This window comes from Haliaeetus leucocephalus, unplaced genomic scaffold, assembly GCF_000737465.1.
Source record: "Haliaeetus leucocephalus isolate CR32 unplaced genomic scaffold, Haliaeetus_leucocephalus-4.0 Scaffold262, whole genome shotgun sequence".
Taxonomy (NCBI): Eukaryota; Metazoa; Chordata; class Aves; order Accipitriformes; family Accipitridae; genus Haliaeetus; species Haliaeetus leucocephalus.
Genome location: NW_010972698.1, coordinates 9,502,053 through 9,522,229, shown reverse-complemented (window position 1 = coordinate 9,522,229; position 20,177 = coordinate 9,502,053). Strand labels below are relative to the sequence as shown.

The following is a 20,177-nucleotide window of genomic DNA, read 5'->3' as shown; positions in this document are numbered from 1 at the left end:
ACTTCTACCTGATTAATATCAAAACCAAACACCAGCTGCCACTATATACTAAAAATAAGGAAAAGCTACTGTCCTCTATGGACTAGAACATCCTTGTTACTGTGATGATGGCAAATTCTCTAGAACAGTACTTCTCACACAATGTCTACTTCTAGGTCTTTCTTCACAGATAACTTCACTGCTTATCTTTCCAGTTCTCTCTCTCCTATTAAAAGCAGCATAAAATAAGCATGAGCCTAGACAATTTCAAAGTTGTCCACAGGACATTTTAAGAGTAGCAGTAGAAGAACCAATAGAGACCTGTTCTTTCATGTGAATGTTGCAATGGAGTGCTACAAACCACAATAGGTAATGAAAACAGTACACATGGTCATTTGAGAAGACAATATATTGCAGGCTGACATTCAGAAGATATTTTTGCAATCAAGTGAAGAAAAGCTTCTTCAAGACTCTACGTTTACATTTTGCAGAAACCGATGGTCAAGGTGATTCAGTCATGAAAGAACTTCTCACTCTTTATTAACAAATAGATTTTTTCAAGCCCCACTAACAACTTCCATTCTACTCTGTCAGTATCACGTAGTACTCTTCAAATGAATAATGTTTTTAAAATATGCTATTGCTCCAAATATGTAGGCCTACAAAAGACAAATCTTATGACTCTCCTTAGGCTGACAGAAGTAAGACAAAGACGCCAGTAGTAAAGATTGGTCTTACCTTCACAGTCTCATAATTTAGTAGTGAGTCAATTGCAGCATTACCCGCATCATTATCTGCTTTGTTCATTTCTATTCGAAACTTAGTCCTGTAAAATGAAGGCTTAATATAGTCAAGAGTTCAGGCTAAGGCAACACTAAGTACCTTGACGAATCTGAGGGCATGTCTTACCTCCACTGTGTAATTCCTATCGTGAATGCTGCATAGGCTCCTAGTGTCCCCAGAGTTACTAAAGCAAACTCTGCACCACATTTGTAATACTAGAATATTTTAAATAAGAGGGAAAAAAAAGTCATTATAGTTCTCAAAACTTCACTGTTGTCTCAAAATTATGACAGCTTAGCGTGAGACAAGAACTCTGAAGGACCCTCCCAACACACTCCCTGCTCTGAGCAGCTTAAGACTAAATACTGGCATAAACTCAAAAGGAAAGTAGCAAGGAAAAGGGTATCGATAAAAACGTTGGAGGAGATAACCAAGAGCTAGTGTATAACATAATACTGTAAAATTATTTTTGCCATTATAAAACATAACAGTTGCTGATGTTTGTTCTGTTATCACAAATAAGCATTTGTTTACCTGCTTTTTGGGTGGATTTTGAAAGAAAACTGAAGACTGCAGAAGAAGAAATAAATAGCCTTGCAAAACAATTTATGAAGCGTTTTCTCTACTTCAGGGTACATCAGGAGAGAAAAGCCGTAAGAAGAAAAATTAAAGCATCATGGCAGGTTGGCTGACAGCCAGCTTGAATTTGCAACTTCCAAAGGTTATAAAATTTAACCTGATATCAACAGGGGTTTTAACTCATATTGTTACATTCAAATTTGATTAAGTCCTTCTAAAAAGAAGGGGAATAAACAAAGATTCTTGTTTTTAATTTAGTCTAAGCTACATAATCAAGATTTTAGCATATAAATATCCAAAGATGCTGATTTCAAAGACAGTAAGCGTGATTTGGAAAAAAAAAAAGTTTAAAATTGAGCTTATTAAGCTTAAAACCTGCAAGAAGCAGCCTATTTTCCAAAAGATAAATTTCACTTTTAAGTTCTGGATAAGAGAAGACCAGTATTCAGAAGACAGCCAATAATCACGCCCTCCTCTGTCCTCAACACACTAAGACACAACATTCCTGGACACACATATTCTTCTTCCTCAGTATTTACCCAGACATATTTGACACTGTGTGCACAGTTTACTCTTCTGATTTCATTTTTTCAACAATTTGGAAGAAAAACGTTAAAAACTATCTACATAAATACCACTGGCTGAAGACAGGCATTAAATGTGAAAGTATTTGAATATTATGGATTGCTCTCCTTTACAGTAGTTGCTTTCACAACCACCTTGTAAATTCAATTATTACTATTATTAATACTCAGTAGACTTTGGTAAAAAAAAAAATCAACGTATTATTCCTAAATGAGACAATTCCAACTCATGAATAAACAACACTCACCAGAATTCCACTGACTAGTGCCACTTCAAACATTGTCGGTCCCAGATTAAATACTAAAGCGCTAAGAACAAAACTGATGCCTCTTGTTCCTCTGTCAATGGTTTTTGACAGAGCTCCGGTTTGCCTACTTAGATGGAATGCCAAATCCAGGTTATGAAGGTGCAGAAAAACATTCTTTGCTATCCTTCTGATTGAATTTTGAGCTACTTTCCCAAATACTGCATTTCTAGCTTCATTAAATAACGCTGCCCCAGCTCTTGAGATACCATCTAAAAAAAAAGATGAAAAAGTTTACAAAATGAAAATAATTATATTTCCAACTTCCCTTCATGCATGAAATTACATTAGACTCCTTTTTATATTTTCAACTTTTTTAGTTCAAAGGTAATTTATACTTAATTGGTCCAAAACTTTATGCTTTTTTCCATTTATAAACCATTGTGCACACATTTTAGATCAGTTTCTTTTGCAGCTTTTATAAAAAAGGGTAGGATTTATAATCAAGAATCGTTTCTATAAGTATCATTTCATTTTTTAATTGGAATACCAGAAGCAAGGTCACAGAACATTGGAAACAGACATCAACACAGAAGTAACTATGAAATAACCATCCTAGATGCTTAGCAGTGCAAAGGTTAGAAGCTCAGCTATCCCACTCCTTCACGGAAGAACATCAACACTTGTCAACAGATTTGGGACTACCACTTACAGCCAATGAGAACAGCAGTTGCCACAGTTGCCACTGTATTTGGTGCAGCATCCAGGTTGAGTATGTTTCCAGATACCTGGTTGAGGCTGTCTACTGCATATTTAAACATGAAGGGAACCAATATATTCATGGCCTAAAAGCATAAGAACACCAATTAGTCCATATGCATTAAAACATGTATCTATGTAGTGCGACTTTTTTCTGAAATTGCTCTACTGTTATATTTAGCTCTTAACCACTTAGCGCGGGTGAGATGGCTCTTTTGATTTCAAACACAATATTCTCCATACTATTAAGTCTTTACTACTGGGACTGCAGGGTTAGTTCGTCTCTCTTAAGTGCTCCTTTTACGTATCAATTTCTATCCTAAACAAATTGTACACCGCAAAGGCACTGAAACTGAGGCTGAGTACTCAGTACAACAATGGCAAGACTAGGAAACTAATCAAGTAGCAGACACTGCATGACGCATACTCACAATGCTGCTAAATTATGTCATCATTACACATTGTTTGCTCTTTGTGATACCGGCAATATTCAGTATGAAGAACTACTACTACAAAAGAAAGAACTCGCCCACATATTGCTAACACCAGGTCAGTCAAGATGTGTTAAACCAAAGCTCTAGTGAAGTCAAACAAGAGAAGTTAACTTATTTGTAGTCTCTTCTGACTGTTAATACTACCTTAATATTTAAATGATGCTTTCCATTTGCAACATCACTATAAACATTAACTTAGTATCTACATATAACGCTAGCATTTGGCACAGCAGCACAAAAGACTTTCCATACAGTCTATAAAACACTACAAATCACTTTAACAATATGAGCTTTCAAACAAAATACCAAAGTGTTCCCTCCTGTGCCTCCCCTATGAAATACACTAAGCTGTGGGGGGGCGGGAAGACTACCAAATTCTCAGTACAGCATAATCTAGACAACTCCTGAGAGGAGACAGATGAGATCTGAGGAGCATCTAGGTGTGATTATTACTGGTTAGTTTGTGACTGAAAAAAGAAAACGGCTGAAAGATCAGGTCCTACTTCAAATACATTCTTCTGAAATTTATCCAGTGCAAGCCTGAGAGTCATTCAGCAACAGCTCTCCTTTTAGTAGATTGAAATTGTGGAAATCTCCATTAATAAAAAAAAAAAAAAAGACCCGAGGTTAGCACTATCTGCAGAAAGCCAACAAATACCATCAAAGCAGCAGTATACAATAATGTCTGATAACTTCAATTATACACAGACGATGAACAGGTTACTGCCATTACATGCTTAAACCTTAAGCATAAAGCCCCACAAAGAACTGAGGATGCATTAACAGAGATTTTGAATCTTTACAATACAGAAATTCCAATCTCCCCACCCCAGTATAATCAAAAACCCTACCTTCCCTTCAGAGTTACTGAAACTCAATTTTGGGGTGGCATTTTGCTCTTAATAAAGACGAATATACTACCATGTGTGTTACAGTGACGACCAACATGACAAAGTGCAGGTTTTCCTGGGACAGATTACTCAGTAGAAAATAAGAGTATTGTAATGCAGATTGTCTTGATTTGCTGCAGATTCTCACAAATCCCTCTGCAGGGATTTTACTCTTCAGTAGAATATGCTACACTACAGGTAGTTTAGAAATGGAACTACAGATATATTTTAAAGTCCATTTAAAGAACAGAGATGTATTCTTTAAACTGCAGTTCTTCATTCATAATTAATTTAACCGGTAACAGCCCACAATTTTGCAGAAATATCTTCTTTTACATCAATATACTTCTACCCAACAGTTTTAAATGACATTTAAAGCCTGGTCTCAGGTTACAGTTGTTCTGACTCCTGGAGGGTAAAGCCTGAATAAGAACAAGGCAGCATGGTATTGCATTTCATTAGCAATCAAGACAGGCCTGCTTTCCAGTAATTTAAACAAAAAGTTAATTTTACAAAGTTTATAGCAAGAGAGATGAGAGGCCATTATTAGAAACACGCCTTTTGTACTCAATTTGTTAAGTCATTGAGATCACATTAACATTAATGGAAACAAAATTTCAGCCTTCTACATAAACTCAGAGCTATCTTTTTAGTAGCCTAGATTTGCTGGGACTGAACAAAAAGCTTTAAGCACACCTAGGTACACTACAAAAAGCTACCATGCAAAACAATTGTCTTATGCAACATATCTGTATAAGTTTCCCTCCTCTTCCTAATGCCCAAAAGCTTGCTAACAATTCCCATTAAAAAGACCCTTTTAATATAAACTTGTACATTCTCTATTTATAATTTTGAATTAATAGCTTATCCTTGCCTGAATTTATTGGAAAGCAAATACAGCACCCATGCATGAAGTCATCCCAACTCAATTGCCCACATTTAACAGCACGTTATACTGTAATGCATCATGCTTAAATGAGTTTAAACATTTTTTTAAATGACTGCACTGTTTTAAGCTGACAATGCATCATCATCTCTGTTCCCTTGTGGGACTACACTACTTTTAAGGCAAACAGTCTTATCTTTCATTTTGCTCTTCCCAGTATTTCTTGTTTAATAAAGATGATGAATTAGTGACAGGCTGAGCCCCAACAAGATAAAACTGGTCTACAGTGAACTCTTCTTTTGCCAATAATTCAATGAGAAATGTTGACATGAAGATGGCTGAATTTATCTCTGGACCAATATAAATGTACTCATCCAACAACTCCATTTGTGGAAATATAAACAGAAAACTCCATCCCTGGCAGAGGTAAGACTGCTGAAGAAGCTCCAATATGTGATCCAAAAGAGGGAAGAAGCATCTGGCTTTATGCCTTCTTCAAATTTAATAATGATCTGAAATGTACTTTTTCCAGCAAGAGAAAAAAAATAATTTAAAAATACTTCTCACCTGAAACTCCTCAAAAACCTCACGGTTTCTAAAGGTTTATTGTAATTATCTAACTCCATCTGAGCTCACAAAAAGAGTTCAAACACCAAGGTCATACATACTTAACTGATCAGATAAATCATGGTATCTTTGTATGCAGACAAAATTTGCAATATAACACTTCTGTCCTGCCTCCTTAGCCAAACAATTTCTTCTCCTGAAACTTACAGAATTAGCAGTCAGTAGAAATGCAGATAGTCTGAAAGACTTCTCTGGCTCATGAATAACACATGCTTGGTCTGCGACCAAGAGGCCAAAAACCATTACAGGCTGGCAGAGGTGACAAGTGATTTTGTCATATTCGTATGTTTAATCCAGCTTCTCAGAAGCATGAGCACTTTTTCTTCTTGTGCCACAGAAGAAGAAACAGAAAAATAAAGCAGCATTCACTATACATACCCCAGTAGAGAAGACAAAAAATGGGAGAGGGAATGTGGAAAAAGAAAAACCAGATATGTAGAACTTGAGCTGGCTAATCTATGTGTCTGAAAACATAGATAATGCCTTGTGTACTCCTCTCACCTGTCTTCCTGTTGCATCTTTCAGATCGCACACATCTAGATAGGCTATAAATATTTAAGGTAAAAATTTAAAGCGTGTCATATTACAACAAATCTTCCAAGGAAAAACAGACCTTACTAGCCCTAGAGAAGACTCCATCCTGTCAGCTCCCAGTCATAAAAAGCCATACAAACAGCTTACTTTGAAGGCTAACAATACTACTAGTGGTTATGTGTAGACAAAAAGGAACCAAAAATCACAGTAATTTGTTCAATGACAGGCAACTGGGCCCCACAAAAAGAGTCAAGACAGATTGTAACTGCAGGCTCTTCAGTAGCTGCACACAAACTGGCTTTTGTTTTGAAATTGAATTTTACTGAACCAGAAGATTTAAAGAGACAAATCATTTCTCAAGCAGCAGGACAGGGAGGTATGATCTCCAGCTTTTTTGTGTTTTGTGGGTAAGCCAGCCAAATCAAACTGGGTTTGAACTCCTAATTTTTTTCCTGTGGCTGAGGATTTCATAACCTACCTGTCCGCTGTGATTCCTCTGGTGTTTTCTTGGAGTAAAATTAAAGCCACCCTACAGCCTCTGTCTCAGAGAGTCACCATTTGGATCTTTTCCTCTAACTGGAAATTTAACTTTATAAATACAGAGGTATAAAACCTCACCCAACTCTTTTGTCAAACTCGGAAGAAACTGGCCAAAAGGCTTACAAAAGTATTTCTTATTGGGGAAGGTGACTAGTAAGAGGCATCATGATCATATAGTTATCTATGCAAAATCCCTAAGAACAAGCAGCCTTTAGACAAAATCTGTAACAAGGATGTAAATCCTTCAGATGCAGACAAGTTCATAGTGAACAAAGAAATCGGGCTAGGACTGCAATGAGGAGAAAGATATGCTGGCATTCTTGTGCTGACACAACTATATAACAGAGAAACTTTAACAAACTGCTTGTGTTGTCTATCAAGTACATTGTAATTAACCTCATAAGCAATCAGAACAAAGGGCTCCCAAATGGGATAATGAGGAAACTGCACAGGATTATACATTGTCCAGGCAAGCTACAGGTAAACTAATTTGTATTTAATTTTCTCTAGGACAAAGTGACCTTTAGTTTGCTCTGGAAGAAAAGCAGATGTTCAGGGCTCAAAGATATGACAGACTTACTACAGCTCTGTAACAAACTACTGTATGTCAGTTATGCCACAAAAACTACATGCATACTTAGCACGTGTAAACTATGAAGCAAATTAAGGAAATTTACACCACAAAGGAGGAGCAGGCACAGCTCAGGTAATGAGGGGTAGCTTGTTAAATTGCAGTTATTTGAAAATGTTTGAGTTCTAACACAGCTTTGTTATGACAGAAACAGAACAAAACACAGAACATTAACAAAGGATAGCTAGAAGACATCCATGAAGTTTTTCACCCCAGCCAGTTACGATATATATTCTGTAGAGTGCTTGCTGTGTGTTCTCTCAATGAAATCCTTGTTTGCCAAAACAAACACTCTCACAAAACACTTCTGCTTTAACAGGCATCTCCTAAAACCTGGGCAAAGCTCAATAGGTTTTCTGCTCTGCTTCTGGGAATCGGGTCTGGACATCAGGGCTTCCAGGCTGCCTTGTACAGAATCTGAAGTAGGAAATTTAAGAGAACACTTGAGAGAGACCCAAACATGCAGTTAATTCCCCAAAGAGCAATTAAGTGTCTGATTTTCTGACAGAGGGAAACATCTCTCTCTCCCAGTAGAAATATAATAGCTCTGTATTATACCAAATACAGAGCTATTTGCAAGAGTCAGGCATCCTGGCCATAAATTTCGTTTTCATTCCATCCCAGAAAGCTGCTTGAAACATTAACAGATTTCCTAAAAGCAAGGTACAATGCTGCCACATGCAGGATTAGATTCTGGATTCACATTCTCCATCATATTCATATAACCCTACAAATTAGGAAAGTGGGGGGAAGAGCAGAAGAGAAAAAGAAAAAAAATACTTCAAAAACTTATTTCAAAACTGCCTTCAGATTACTATTAACATTACTAATAAGAGGCTTTAAAAAGAGAGCGAGTTAGAAGCTAATTTTCATATCCATCTGGTAAATGGGCTATTCTTAAATATACATCACAAAACCTCAACAAACCAAGCATATAATCAGTTAAATATTATTGTGAGGGCAAATGCACAGTATACAAGGCAAAATGCTCCTAGCACCTGTATTTTGAGCAGATAAGTTTCCCAGATAGTTTTCAAGTAATTGAAAGTAATGCTGTATATTTTGCACAGGCATACAAAAAGGGTGGAAGTTTACTTGTACAGACATGCCATATTCTGCATGTCATTGCCTGCATTATCAGCAACGTCCTGAACAGCAGCACAAACCAAAATATCTATTGTAGACAGTACCAGCTAGCACCTGATAGATTGCTCATGAGAAAGAGCTGTAGACCAAAAGACTGGCCTTTCCTTTGCAGCTCAAATAAATGAGCACATTTCTCTTCCAAGTACTCTTAACACCTACATAGCTGAAATTTGTTTATTCTCTCTTTTTGTAACTCGGCAACGTTGCTGAATGCTAATAAGTTGCTAGTGCAACTAGCTTAAGTGCTAAAACTCATTGCTAAGTAGTACCTACTTTAGCTTATCCCAGCAAGATATTAGTATTAGCTTTATGTTTGGTAAAATTGCCATACTTTGAAGCAACCCAGTTGAGCCATATGTCTCAAGTGAAATTTACAGAATTTACTCCAATATTTTGCAAATTTTTTTTTTCAAAAGCAAAAGATTTTTTGCACAAAGCTAACATTTGCTCTTCTGAACTATTTCTACAAGGTTTGCACAAAATTTGAATTATATCTTCCATTAATCTGCAGAAAGCTTTTGCATGCCTATTTATTTCTAAGAACGAATAAACACTAATTTTGTTGCAGGCAGGAGTATAAGAGATTCTTTCACAAAATGAAGTAAAGGTAAAAGCAACACTCCATTTCATAATCAAAAGACTCCAAGAAAAATAATTTGAATGAAAGCATGGTTCAATATAAAAAAATAAGTTATACACTACTTTCTCATTAGGACACCAGAGGAGTCCCTGAAACAATAGAAATTCCACTGTCAGCTCACAGAGAAATACCAAGAAAAGACTGGAGCTCAAATCCCCTTTTCCATAGCACAGTAAGAGCTGGGAGTAGATACCACCACACTGCTCAAGTTCAGAGTTGAGAATGGCCACAGAGCCTTGAAGAAATCTTGTTTGACAGATACAGTACCACACAAGAGAAGATACATAAGCAACCTTTAACTCACATTTCCCATAGCATATGATGTAAATGATTGATTGGCAATGGAAAATCCTGGACTAAACTAATGTGAGCAATGGAAATAAAAATTCTGGTCATCATCATCATGTCCGCGACCACACATGTGCATATCACACACATACACACCCTGTTAAAAAATCCAAGCTATTATAGTACTATATGCTCCTCATACAGGAAACAGACATCTTAAGATTGTAAAAGCCCTTAAATAATAAAAAAGAAAATTATTCCTTGTATGAACTCCAGACAAATAGTACAATCAAAGTACAATGAAGTATCTGCTCTTACCTTTGCACTTGCTAAAAACCCCAGAGATATGGCTACTCTGGCTCGCAGGTCTGGTCTGTCTTTGGGCCACACATAAGACAACATTGCTTTGATAATCTTTTTGGCATCTATCTCTTTCAGCTATTGGAAAGAACAAACAAAGGCATCGCATCATAAAGAGGCCCCAGGAAGCAAAACAACAGGATAAATAAGCATGAATTTTATACATTTGGATCACTTCTGTATTTTATTTGATAGGCAACAGACACTTCACAATGTTTGAGACCTGGACTGCATATTAAAATTTCAAGTTGTAAGTTCTTAGGTTTATATCCATGACACACTTAAAACAGATGAATTGTTCTTAATTCACATGTCCTCAAGAGTGCAAGTATAGCTAGCTGTAAATGGAATATAGAGAAAGCCACAATTCACCATAGCTGAAATACTTCACAGAACAAATAAACTGACCCTTCTTTTTTATCTTCAAGATTTCTGTACAAAACACAAGGGCTTGGTATTTCTTCTTTGGAAGCTGTTTTAACACAGCATAGAAACAATGGGAGGGAAAATGCAAAAAATAAAAAAATTAATGAAGTAACAAAAAACTAAGGCAAGAAGGAAGTCTGAAAGGTCTACAATAAACATAAGTAGTTTGGAGAACACTCAATGAGTCACAATAGAATACAGTATTTAAAAAAAATCACTAGCATTATAGCAACTCAAACCTCTGGAACTGAACACTTATGCTGATATAGAAATTGAACTGAATATGAATTTCAGCTCAGATGATTTGATTGCATTAATACAAAATTAAGCATTTCTAACAATCACTTTCACAGTTTTTTGGTCATTTTATAAGCTTTGCAGAGAAATGAGAGATACTTTTTATTCTGCCCATGTCTTTTAGGGCATGTTGTCAGGAACCCAAAGGGTAGTCCTTCAGCAGGTGCCCAGTGAAGTTATGACTACCACAAGAAAACTATTTTAGTGCCTTTAATTCAGCTTCCAATGTCACTACTTCATTTAACAGAATGGACCCTGAAGTTGGGCAATCAGGCTTCAGGAGGCAGAAGATGGTCACATGTTAGCTTAGCTAATTGCATCAGTTTTTAATGAAATCTTCAAATAGGTTCTCCTTCTCCAAACCTCAAATTTTGCTCTAAACAAGACAAAAATTCAGTTAACAAGTCTTCTTGAGAAATATTAGGGGTTTTGGTTTGGGGGGGGGAGAGGGGCGTGTTTTGGAATTATTTTGTTGGTGGTAGTTTTGGTTGTTCTATTTTTTACAGAAATATAGGTTATTTTACAGATGGATAAATGCCTGTATTGCTTACACTTGAGACAGATTCCACTAAACTCTCAAGGTAAATGTATTATCAGAAGCCTAAATGATGCTACCCAATCCAGAGTAAAAGCACATGCAGTAACATATGGCACAAGTATCAACAACTTGTTTTTCTGTGTTGGCTACCCTGGGGTTAACTTGAAAGACAGGAAGGTTATCTAAAGCTGAAGGGAGGGCAACAAGTAGCAGCTAATCTCTCCATTTCAGGCAATATTTTGTGTGTGTGTGTGGCAGGGGGAAACAAAAAGTTAACCCACACCTTTTAAAGATGACTTTTCATTACGGAAGTCAGTAGAAAGGGGGCATTTTACAATGTATTTTAATGTTTCCCTCACTAGATTGTGTACTTTAAATGCTCCCTCCTCCACTTTGAGGATAACACAAATTAGAATAGAAATTCTCTGTTAAGGTCCAGTGTGAATGAGCAAGAAAGGAGAGTTCTAGAGTTCTGTTAAAAGGTAAGATTGCTGAGGCAACCAGGGAAGCCAATCCTATAAATGTAAGCTTTTAAAAGCACTGGAAAATTCATCTCAGTGTTTCTAGTCATAGCTTCAAAAAAAAAGCAAAATGTAAGAGATATTGCATTTTGTCAACAATTGCAAATGTACTGGTGCATTACACAGTATAAGCACATTTCAAATTACTTTTAAAAAATGGATATATGGAAGATTTTTAAGTGAAGAGAGGATGAAAAACCGTTTCTGTTGTGTCCTACCCATTCAGGAGATGGAGGTTATCAGCTGCAGCATATACATGAATCTTTCCATTTGAGCCAAGGACATGCATAAATAGCAGTTCAAACTTTTGGAAAATATCTTTGATCACCACTTACAGGTTAAAAGAAGTTAAAAAAAACGGTATCACATTAAGGCAAAAGATACTAGTGCAACCAGAGCAGTTCTAATTATATGTTGCTATTGGCTAGTCAGACTTTGCACAGAAAAGCTATTAAAAAAATAAGTAAAAAGCTACATTGGCCCCAAACAAGGAATCTATTTACGTTTCTTCATGGCTCTGAACAGTGACAGAAGTAAATTCGTTCAGAAAAAGTCAGAAGGCAGCCAGTCATTTGCCAAAGGCCTTGCAAAGGAACAAGAAGAAATATCAAAGGAGATGCAAAAGGCACACATATTACATCAAAGTTTACCATGAAATAAATGTTACCGTTGTACAGAAACACAAGTTGAAAATGGTTTAAATATGCAAGTGGCAACATTAAGAATTAAAATGAGCAATCTGTTTAATGGACTCGGACCCTTTTTTGATTCTCTGTGGTATATAAAAAGGTTAAGAGATGCATTTATTTTACCTTCTTTTAAGTGGCAGTAATGTTTTGTATTTTCTTCCAAGGCCTATTTCTACAGAAATTGAAGGAACGGAAGGAAAAGTATTATAAATCCAATATAGCAGGGAGCAAAGAAGAAAAGCCTTTTCTTCTTTTTGAATGCAGTGTGTTTTTAAAACACACTACAAAATACTGAGGACTATCTGCAAATGAATGAGCATTGACCATCTTCCTGTCCGTCCCCCTCCCCGATCCCATCCAGGTTCTGGACCTTTTAAAATACCTAAAGAGGGGAAAAAAGAAAGTCATCATTCCTCTTCACAATCTCCAAGATTATTAAGTACTGCAAAGCATTCACTGGGCTGACCCTGTGACTTTATGGATAAAGCCTATGCCAGATTGATGAGCTATCAGAAGCGTAATGGAAGAAGATGGTAGTTTGACTTGCATTTAAGCTGTCATTGCTGATGAAGAAAGAAGACCCAGTTCTGGCTCCCTGTGTACTCACTCACGAAAGCTGTATCATCCCCTTTATTGTACTAGCACAAGCTGTCTTACAGCTGCACGAGGTCATTCTCCAAACCACTAACAGCTTGCTTCCTCCCCTGCTTTTTCCTCTCTTTGCAGCACTCAACTGTACAGTCCCAGCCCATTTCTCGCACCTCCTCTGGAGCTCATGAAACACCTTGATGAACTGATTCAGTTTATGAAACTGGCAGAAAACTCTTCAGTGTTTGTTGCAGGGTTTTGTCTCAGTAAAGAGTCAGATAAATGTACAAATTCAGTAGCGTGAGAAAAAGCATGGCTGAGAACAGAACTTACTTTTTTTTTTATAGGAGGAGGCATTTAGATTGTTTCAGTCCATGATATGCAGCTTGCTGTGAGTGAAGCAGAAGTAGTTGTTTGGGAAGGGAAGGGGTGTTCCCACTATTTGGGCACATTATTTTTCAGCTAGATCACTTCACACTAGCTCACTATCTGACCACACAGTGATTTATGTAGCAAAACACCAAGGTGAGGAAGGAGGTAGGATTCTTTTTTCAGTTGCCTTATCAGCTTAAATAAATGTCAAACTAGGGCCTGAATTTTCCTTCCAAACTTGGGGAAAAAAGTACTTAGTCTTCTGTCTTGGTACTATCCACCCCGCCACAGAAGGCAAGCAATGACTAGCAAAGCAAATAGCAACTGGTGATAGGGGAAGGCTAATTATCAGGGCCCCATTGTGACTATCAGTCTTTCCATAAGAAAGTAATATATGACTGCTTAGCAACAAGTCAGACACTACAGTTTTTATTCCTGTCTATTCTGTGTACAAAAGACTAACACACAAAAAACCCCAAAGATGGTAAAGAATAGTATTGTTTGCAGTTTCAGTATTCAGCACATCGGCCACTGCTGCAAGTAAAAATTATTTTGTAAAAAAACAGATGCATAAGCTTCTCTCCTAATTACTTGTGAGATGAAGGTTATGTGCCCTTCATACTCTGTGTTTATCCTTATTATTCGGTTCTGTATCCCCTGAAGGTTCTATAAAAGGAGCAATTTAAAACATCAGTCCCAAAGTCAGTTTCCAGAATGAACAGGCTGGTTTGTCAAAAAAATTTTGGAAGAGAGAAAGGCGTTAATATAGCTGACATGTATATCATCTGCAGTTTTCCTAAAAAGCATAATCCTAGGAGAAAAAAATTCTCATGTGGTAAATTAGGTGCTAGTACTTTAATGCACTGAATAAAAATGCATGTATACCCAAGTGCAACAACTGCACTTGTAACATCAGATTTCCTTCCCCTCAGTTTTGCTGAGAACCTCTTGGCTTTTGCACCCAACGTTACTCTCTGTTTCTTCCACTCTTCACACACTTCACCTTACCTACAGCTAGCTCTCGCTGCTTTCTACCTGATAATCCTTAACAGCTGATATTTGTTTAGTTAGATCTAACAGCCTTAACTGACAACATCCTATATTAACTACATTACAGCTCCATTTATTGGAATAAAAAAGTCAGGGGGATTGGCTTATACAGGAATAGCTACAAGTAATGGGTGAATGGAGAATGCCACTGGAATATTTACACTGCCTAGCAGACTAAAAAAAGTATCAGCTGGCATCAAAATTTCTGGCTAACATATTCCTAGTGAGTATTAATGTTAAGGAACATCCACCATTTCTTAACATTGCTAGTGTTTTGGTAAACAGAACTTTGTTTCCTTTCTGAACAGGGAAAACACTGAAATTTAGCTTTTTGAATGATGCCAAACTGTAGACCTTTGAAAAGTAGTACCTCCAAAGAAAATACATGATGATTAAACATGTAATACCTATAATGATTAAATAAGATTTGTCCTGGAAGCTGCCCATCACATGTGAAGGGGGGGGTTCAGTTGAAAAATGTCTGCATTTCAGGAAATGGCTTTTTAAAGACAGAATAAACAGCTGTTTGTGGTATTTTTGAAGATAGGTCAGTTGTGAAGCTGAATCTGTGAAATGGATTTGCAACTGCATCATATGAGGGTGAGTTCGTTCTATGTATATACAAAAAATCTTTTCCACAGACTTGTGAAAAAATGAAGTTATGACATGACAGCAAACAGGAAACATTCAGCTGATCAACATACCCAGGCGAGCAGAAATTCTAGCAGGACAAAAACCCCAAGAACAAATAATTAAGCCCAATAGATGCATGATCACTAAAGTGACAACAGAGGGGATAATACCCTCCTCCCACTTACAGGAGAAATACAATCGATAATAATTATATTCCATAACATATATAATTAGGGTAAAGATGGAGAAGGATAGTCTGCTAGCTTTAAAGTCTGTTTTGCCTAGGAAATCTTTGAAAGAGCCTATACCTGTTGCAAGGAGGGTCTTAAAATTAGTCTGAATTTAATGTTACATGCAGAGCCAGTAGCGCTACTGACTGAAGATGTCCGATTATTCTGTTTCCCCCTTTGCCTTATGCAGAAAAGATCACAGATGTTTGCTAAAACAAGCTGGCTGTACTTTAGGTTATGAAATTCCCTCTTACTACCAAAGCATAAATTTTGGTAGCGTCTCTCCTGATTTCTGCCTGTAGCATAAACAGGTTTGGATTCAATGAAGGGACAACTCTCAGATCAAAATTTAAGAGGAAACCCTAGGTTTAACTCTTCAGTTTCTTTACAAATGAGGCTGCAGGAAAGACATTGTCAGAACAGTTAGTTAAGTATGAGCAAACCAACCCTGAAAGACCTGGGTTCTGCACTGAAATTTCAGTTTGTCATCAACATGGTCTTTACTTGTTTTAAGAAGATCCCACCCAAGTTTGAACAAGTTATAATCATGATGCAGAATCATTCTGCAAACACACAAAGCATCAGAAATAAGTTTGCACAGGAAGTGAGAAAAGGAAAGTTACGTAAACTCAAGAGCTTTGACTTAGCAATTTTAATCATGCAAAGTTTATACTGTGTCATTTTAACCAAAAGCTTGCCTCATTTTCTACCTGTAATCATTTGGTCTAATAAAAGATACTGCTTCTCGTTACATACCTATCATAATTATTTTAACACATGCTTCCTGAATATAAATACAGTCAAAATATATCAGATGCATTAACATTAAATCCCAGTAAAAATACATGTAGTTTAATTACTTCTCTCCTCCCCCCCGCTTCAAGTGCGGTTTTACCAACTGACGCACTACCTTGTATCCACAAGCTCATTTCTGCTATCCTGAATGTCAAGTCACAGAGAAATATCACTCACAAACAAGAATAAAAAAGCCACAATAAATCACAATGTAACGTACTTTCCATGAAAAAAATCTAACATAACACCGGCCTATTTCAAAGGAGTGTATAACACTAAAGTTGTATTTTTAATAAAACAATTGAAGCACTTCAACACAGTTATTGTAAAACTTTGGTGATTTAAGGGCCAGTAAGCCTTCGTCGACAATGAAACAGTATTCACTCCACTACAGTATTCACGTATCTACCAATAGAGTTTTTCACAAATTGTTGCTTAGGGTCTTCAGGGTTTGGGGTTTTTTTGGGGGTTGGTTTTTTTTTTTTTGGGGGGGTGGGGTGGGGTGGTGATCACATTTTTTGTTTAAAAAGCAATACTAATTAAGCAATTTTTTTACCCCTTCCTTTGGATCTGTGTGAAGCCCTCCACCTGCATGACCATGCCAACACATTCTCTTTTCTATCAGTCGCCACCTCGGGAGGATCTGTGTGAAAATGAAAAGTCAATTTGCAAGAACCTCAGGAAACATGCATGTAATAGCCAACAGAAAGAAGAACTACTGGTCTGTTTTCCCTCCCTCATTCTCCAACTGTATCAGCTTGCTTTAATAAAAGATAATACCTCTCTCTAAAAACCTTGCCTTGCTTAAGGAAACAATAATAAGAAAGGGACTATAAATTTAGCAGTATAGTAAAGAGCATGTTCCAAGCAGCCAGGAGGTAAGGATAACAGAGCCTTAAATATTTTGGTTAAAAGGACAACTAAACACTGAAAAGTGGACTAAAGAACATAGAAAAGAAATTGAAGTTTTGGAGGATAACCATACTCAGGCACATTAATATATAAAGTGGAACACACTTAAGCATAATACTCTTCCCGTATATGTAAAGAGTAACTTTACTTGGGGGCAAAATAGATAGATAAATCCACTTCACACTTCTCTTCCCTATCAGGATGAGAACAGCCTACTGGTGCCATACAACAGGTACAAGTTAACCTGGTCCAGAGGCCCTGCTGCAATCCATGCACAGCATATACAGGTGCAGTTAGGAAAAGAACCTGTTTTTTTAAAAACAAATGCTCACTTCTCTTAGCATATGGCCAAGATTCCCTGCTAAATAAATACAGAGAAAACTTCTGAATTTATTAATGCACGTAGATATACTAAAAAGTAGTAACTCATTACCACTAGGCATTTCTCCAATTTCAAAGTGCCTGCCACGAGCAATGGACGTGTTAAAGCTTTTTGAACAGAGTCTGAATTTTGTTTAAAAATGTTGACAATTTCCAGGTTCAAGGTACATAAAAGCTCTCTAGGAAACTCATTTTATATATATGGTTTGATAGCAGATCTCAGGGTGTCCCAAATCAAAATTTCATTTTTTCTATTTTAAAGAAAAACATTATAAAAACCAATCTAAGTAGATTTCATGCTTTGAAGTCCCAATGACCCTCAAAAGGTTTTAGCTGCTTAAGTCAGTTCTATAAGGTTATTTTTTTATAGTTTAAAAAAACCTGAAAAACAAGACAAATGCATTTCCTAGCTTCATTCAAGCAAAGTGTCTTACTTAGAAATGTGTCATAATTATTCCATGAACAGTAGAAATTGCATCTTCCTTATGTTTACATTAATGTTAAGTCAAGCAGAGCTCATATGAGTAAGAGCCTGACATCCTGGCACTCAGAATGATGAGAATACATTTCCACAGTTTCTTGATATTCCACAACCTAAGCAGAATTTTGAAGTAATAAAGCCTTACACTCTCAAGAAAAACTCACAGCTTTCTATGCATTCATGTTTTCTATGCCTGACAACATGAATCTAAGTATCAACAGACAAAACCTACATTTTTAAGAACTCTTCTTTGTAAGTTAGTGTATTATCATTAGTTTCTAGAGATTCAGAAAGACTTCTTGAGGAGAGTGCAACAGCCTGAAACTTCTAAGGAAAGTAATCTCCGTTTCTAGAGGCAGAAACATAACTCGCCATTTAACTTGCTGCACTTCAAGACTGTAAATAGTGAAATTAAAAAAAACCTTGCAGACTAAACTGAAAGATGGTCCAAGGGCTTGAGTTTCCTCTGACATGCAAGTAGGAAGAAAAACAATTTATACCTACCTCTGAAGCCTCTAATAACGGCCTTGAATAATCTCCCCCCAGACTGTGCCATGATCTTTGCCTGGAGAATGGTGGAACCTACAGAATAAAAAGGGGGGAAAGATAAAGTGAAAATGGAGTCATGTAGAACATGCACTTCACATTCAGAGAATATTCATCTAGTTTACGTAAACAAGCATAACATGAAAACATGGCGGATCGCTTTGGTTTTTAACAACTGACCACAGAAAAAGAAAACTGGTGGGGAGCAGCTGTAAAATAAATTATACTCAACCATTAAAAATGCTAAGGGACAATGAACCTTTCACTTTTCTGAATCTCCACTCCCATCAGACTTCGTTCCTTTTGCACCATGAAAGCCCAAAGTTTTCCCTTTCCTCTCATTTTAATTTTCTCCCAGGTTGTCTTCTGACTTCTTTCAAATATTCTTTTGTTCTGTTTTTCATTATGAATTGTTATTCTTATAGGTTCTGCCATTTTAAATTCCTCTTTGCTCAGCTCATGCCATACTTGTGTCATAGACCACAAGGCTAATCAAAGCTACAGCTCTTGACTGGGAAGCACTGGGGCTATCAGAAATTAGAGCATGGCCGACTAGAAGTTTTAGGTAGGCAGGACACAAGATACCCAATATTCACATATCTGTCAATGCATCTTTAATAGACATACCGCTAGGCACCAACTGTAGCGTGCTTTACATATTACATTGAAAGCAATTACTTTTCCGTTAAGAGTTTCAGAGGACCATTTATTTTCCTTAGATGGACTAACCGGCAGTGCTTCCCCAGTGGCAAAACAGGGACCCCTCTTTTGGTTAGCAATGATGGTGCCATATCATCCTTGACACATTCAATATTAAATTTTTTACTGCTCTGTTGCAATATTAACCATATACCTCATAGTATATAAAAATCACCACCACTGAGCAAAATAGCATAAGAACTGCTCATCAGCCCAAGGCAAAAGACAAATGTCAAAAAGGGGGTGGGGGAAGAACTTGGTCATAAAAAAAGGTATTTTTAACCCTGACAAGCAGAGCACCGGCATACATTTCATACCTTGCCTTAAACATTCTTTTGCTCTTGTCCTAAACATTCCTTTGTTCTTGAACCGTAAGTTATCATTTAGTCAGTCATTTTTCAGAAAATGAAGATCATTCCCCCACAAGTCACCACATGGGACCTGCTTACTTCAAACACTTCCACTATATGACATGACATATAGAGAAAGAATAAACACTACAATTACACATTTTGCACTTAGTAGAGCTAACTGGCCTGGGTGAACTGCCCTGATGCTTCCAAGACCTATGTTAAATGAAGGAGCTGCATTTATAAAGCACTTCATTGTAGATACACTCATAACTTCACAGTTTCATGTCAGCGCAGAGGATTCCATCTAAACTACTATGTTCTCCATATGAACAGTGACAGTTTCATAAACAGAAAATATAATGGAAAAAGAGGAGGACTTCAAGATGCCTCAGCAAATCCCAAGTTACTACAAATTAATGTAATCATTACAAAGGCATGGTTATTTTGGATGGAAGTTCCCACCAACATGCAAGAAGAGGAGTAAGCATTCCTAGCAGTATCCACTATCGCAGCATTTAGGAAGTACCTAGAATCCAACACCAAATTAAGTTGTACAACCAGTACAAAATGCAGCAGTGTTCTCTAATTCAGCAAAGGCAGTTACATCAATACAACTCTACCTGCTTCACCAGTCAGAGGCCATTCAGAAGTATGGATTAAACTATGACAATTTAGATTTTATAGCGGATACATGATCCGGG

The 20,177-nt window shown here is 36.9% G+C and overlaps 1 protein-coding gene across 2 annotated transcripts in view; it reads right to left on the bottom strand.

Annotated features, from left to right (window-relative positions):
• Nucleotides 1-18,460, bottom strand: part of ABCB7 (ATP-binding cassette, sub-family B (MDR/TAP), member 7) — a 32,885-nt gene extending 14,425 nt beyond the window's left edge. For both annotated transcript variants that reach the window (XM_010569052.1, XM_010569053.1), the window contains exons 1-7: nucleotides 18,383-18,460; nucleotides 16,661-16,747; nucleotides 9,924-10,043; nucleotides 2,883-3,015; nucleotides 2,174-2,442; nucleotides 889-977; nucleotides 718-805 (exon numbers count right to left, since the gene is read on the bottom strand). In XM_010569052.1, coding sequence (XP_010567354.1) covers nucleotides 718-805; nucleotides 889-977; nucleotides 2,174-2,442; nucleotides 2,883-3,015; nucleotides 9,924-10,043; nucleotides 16,661-16,714 — 753 coding nt within the window. In that variant the 5' untranslated portion in view covers nucleotides 16,715-16,747; nucleotides 18,383-18,460. The remainder of the gene's footprint in view (nucleotides 1-717; nucleotides 806-888; nucleotides 978-2,173; nucleotides 2,443-2,882; nucleotides 3,016-9,923; nucleotides 10,044-16,660; nucleotides 16,748-18,382) is intronic.
• Between the last annotated feature and the right edge of the window lie 1,717 nt (nucleotides 18,461-20,177).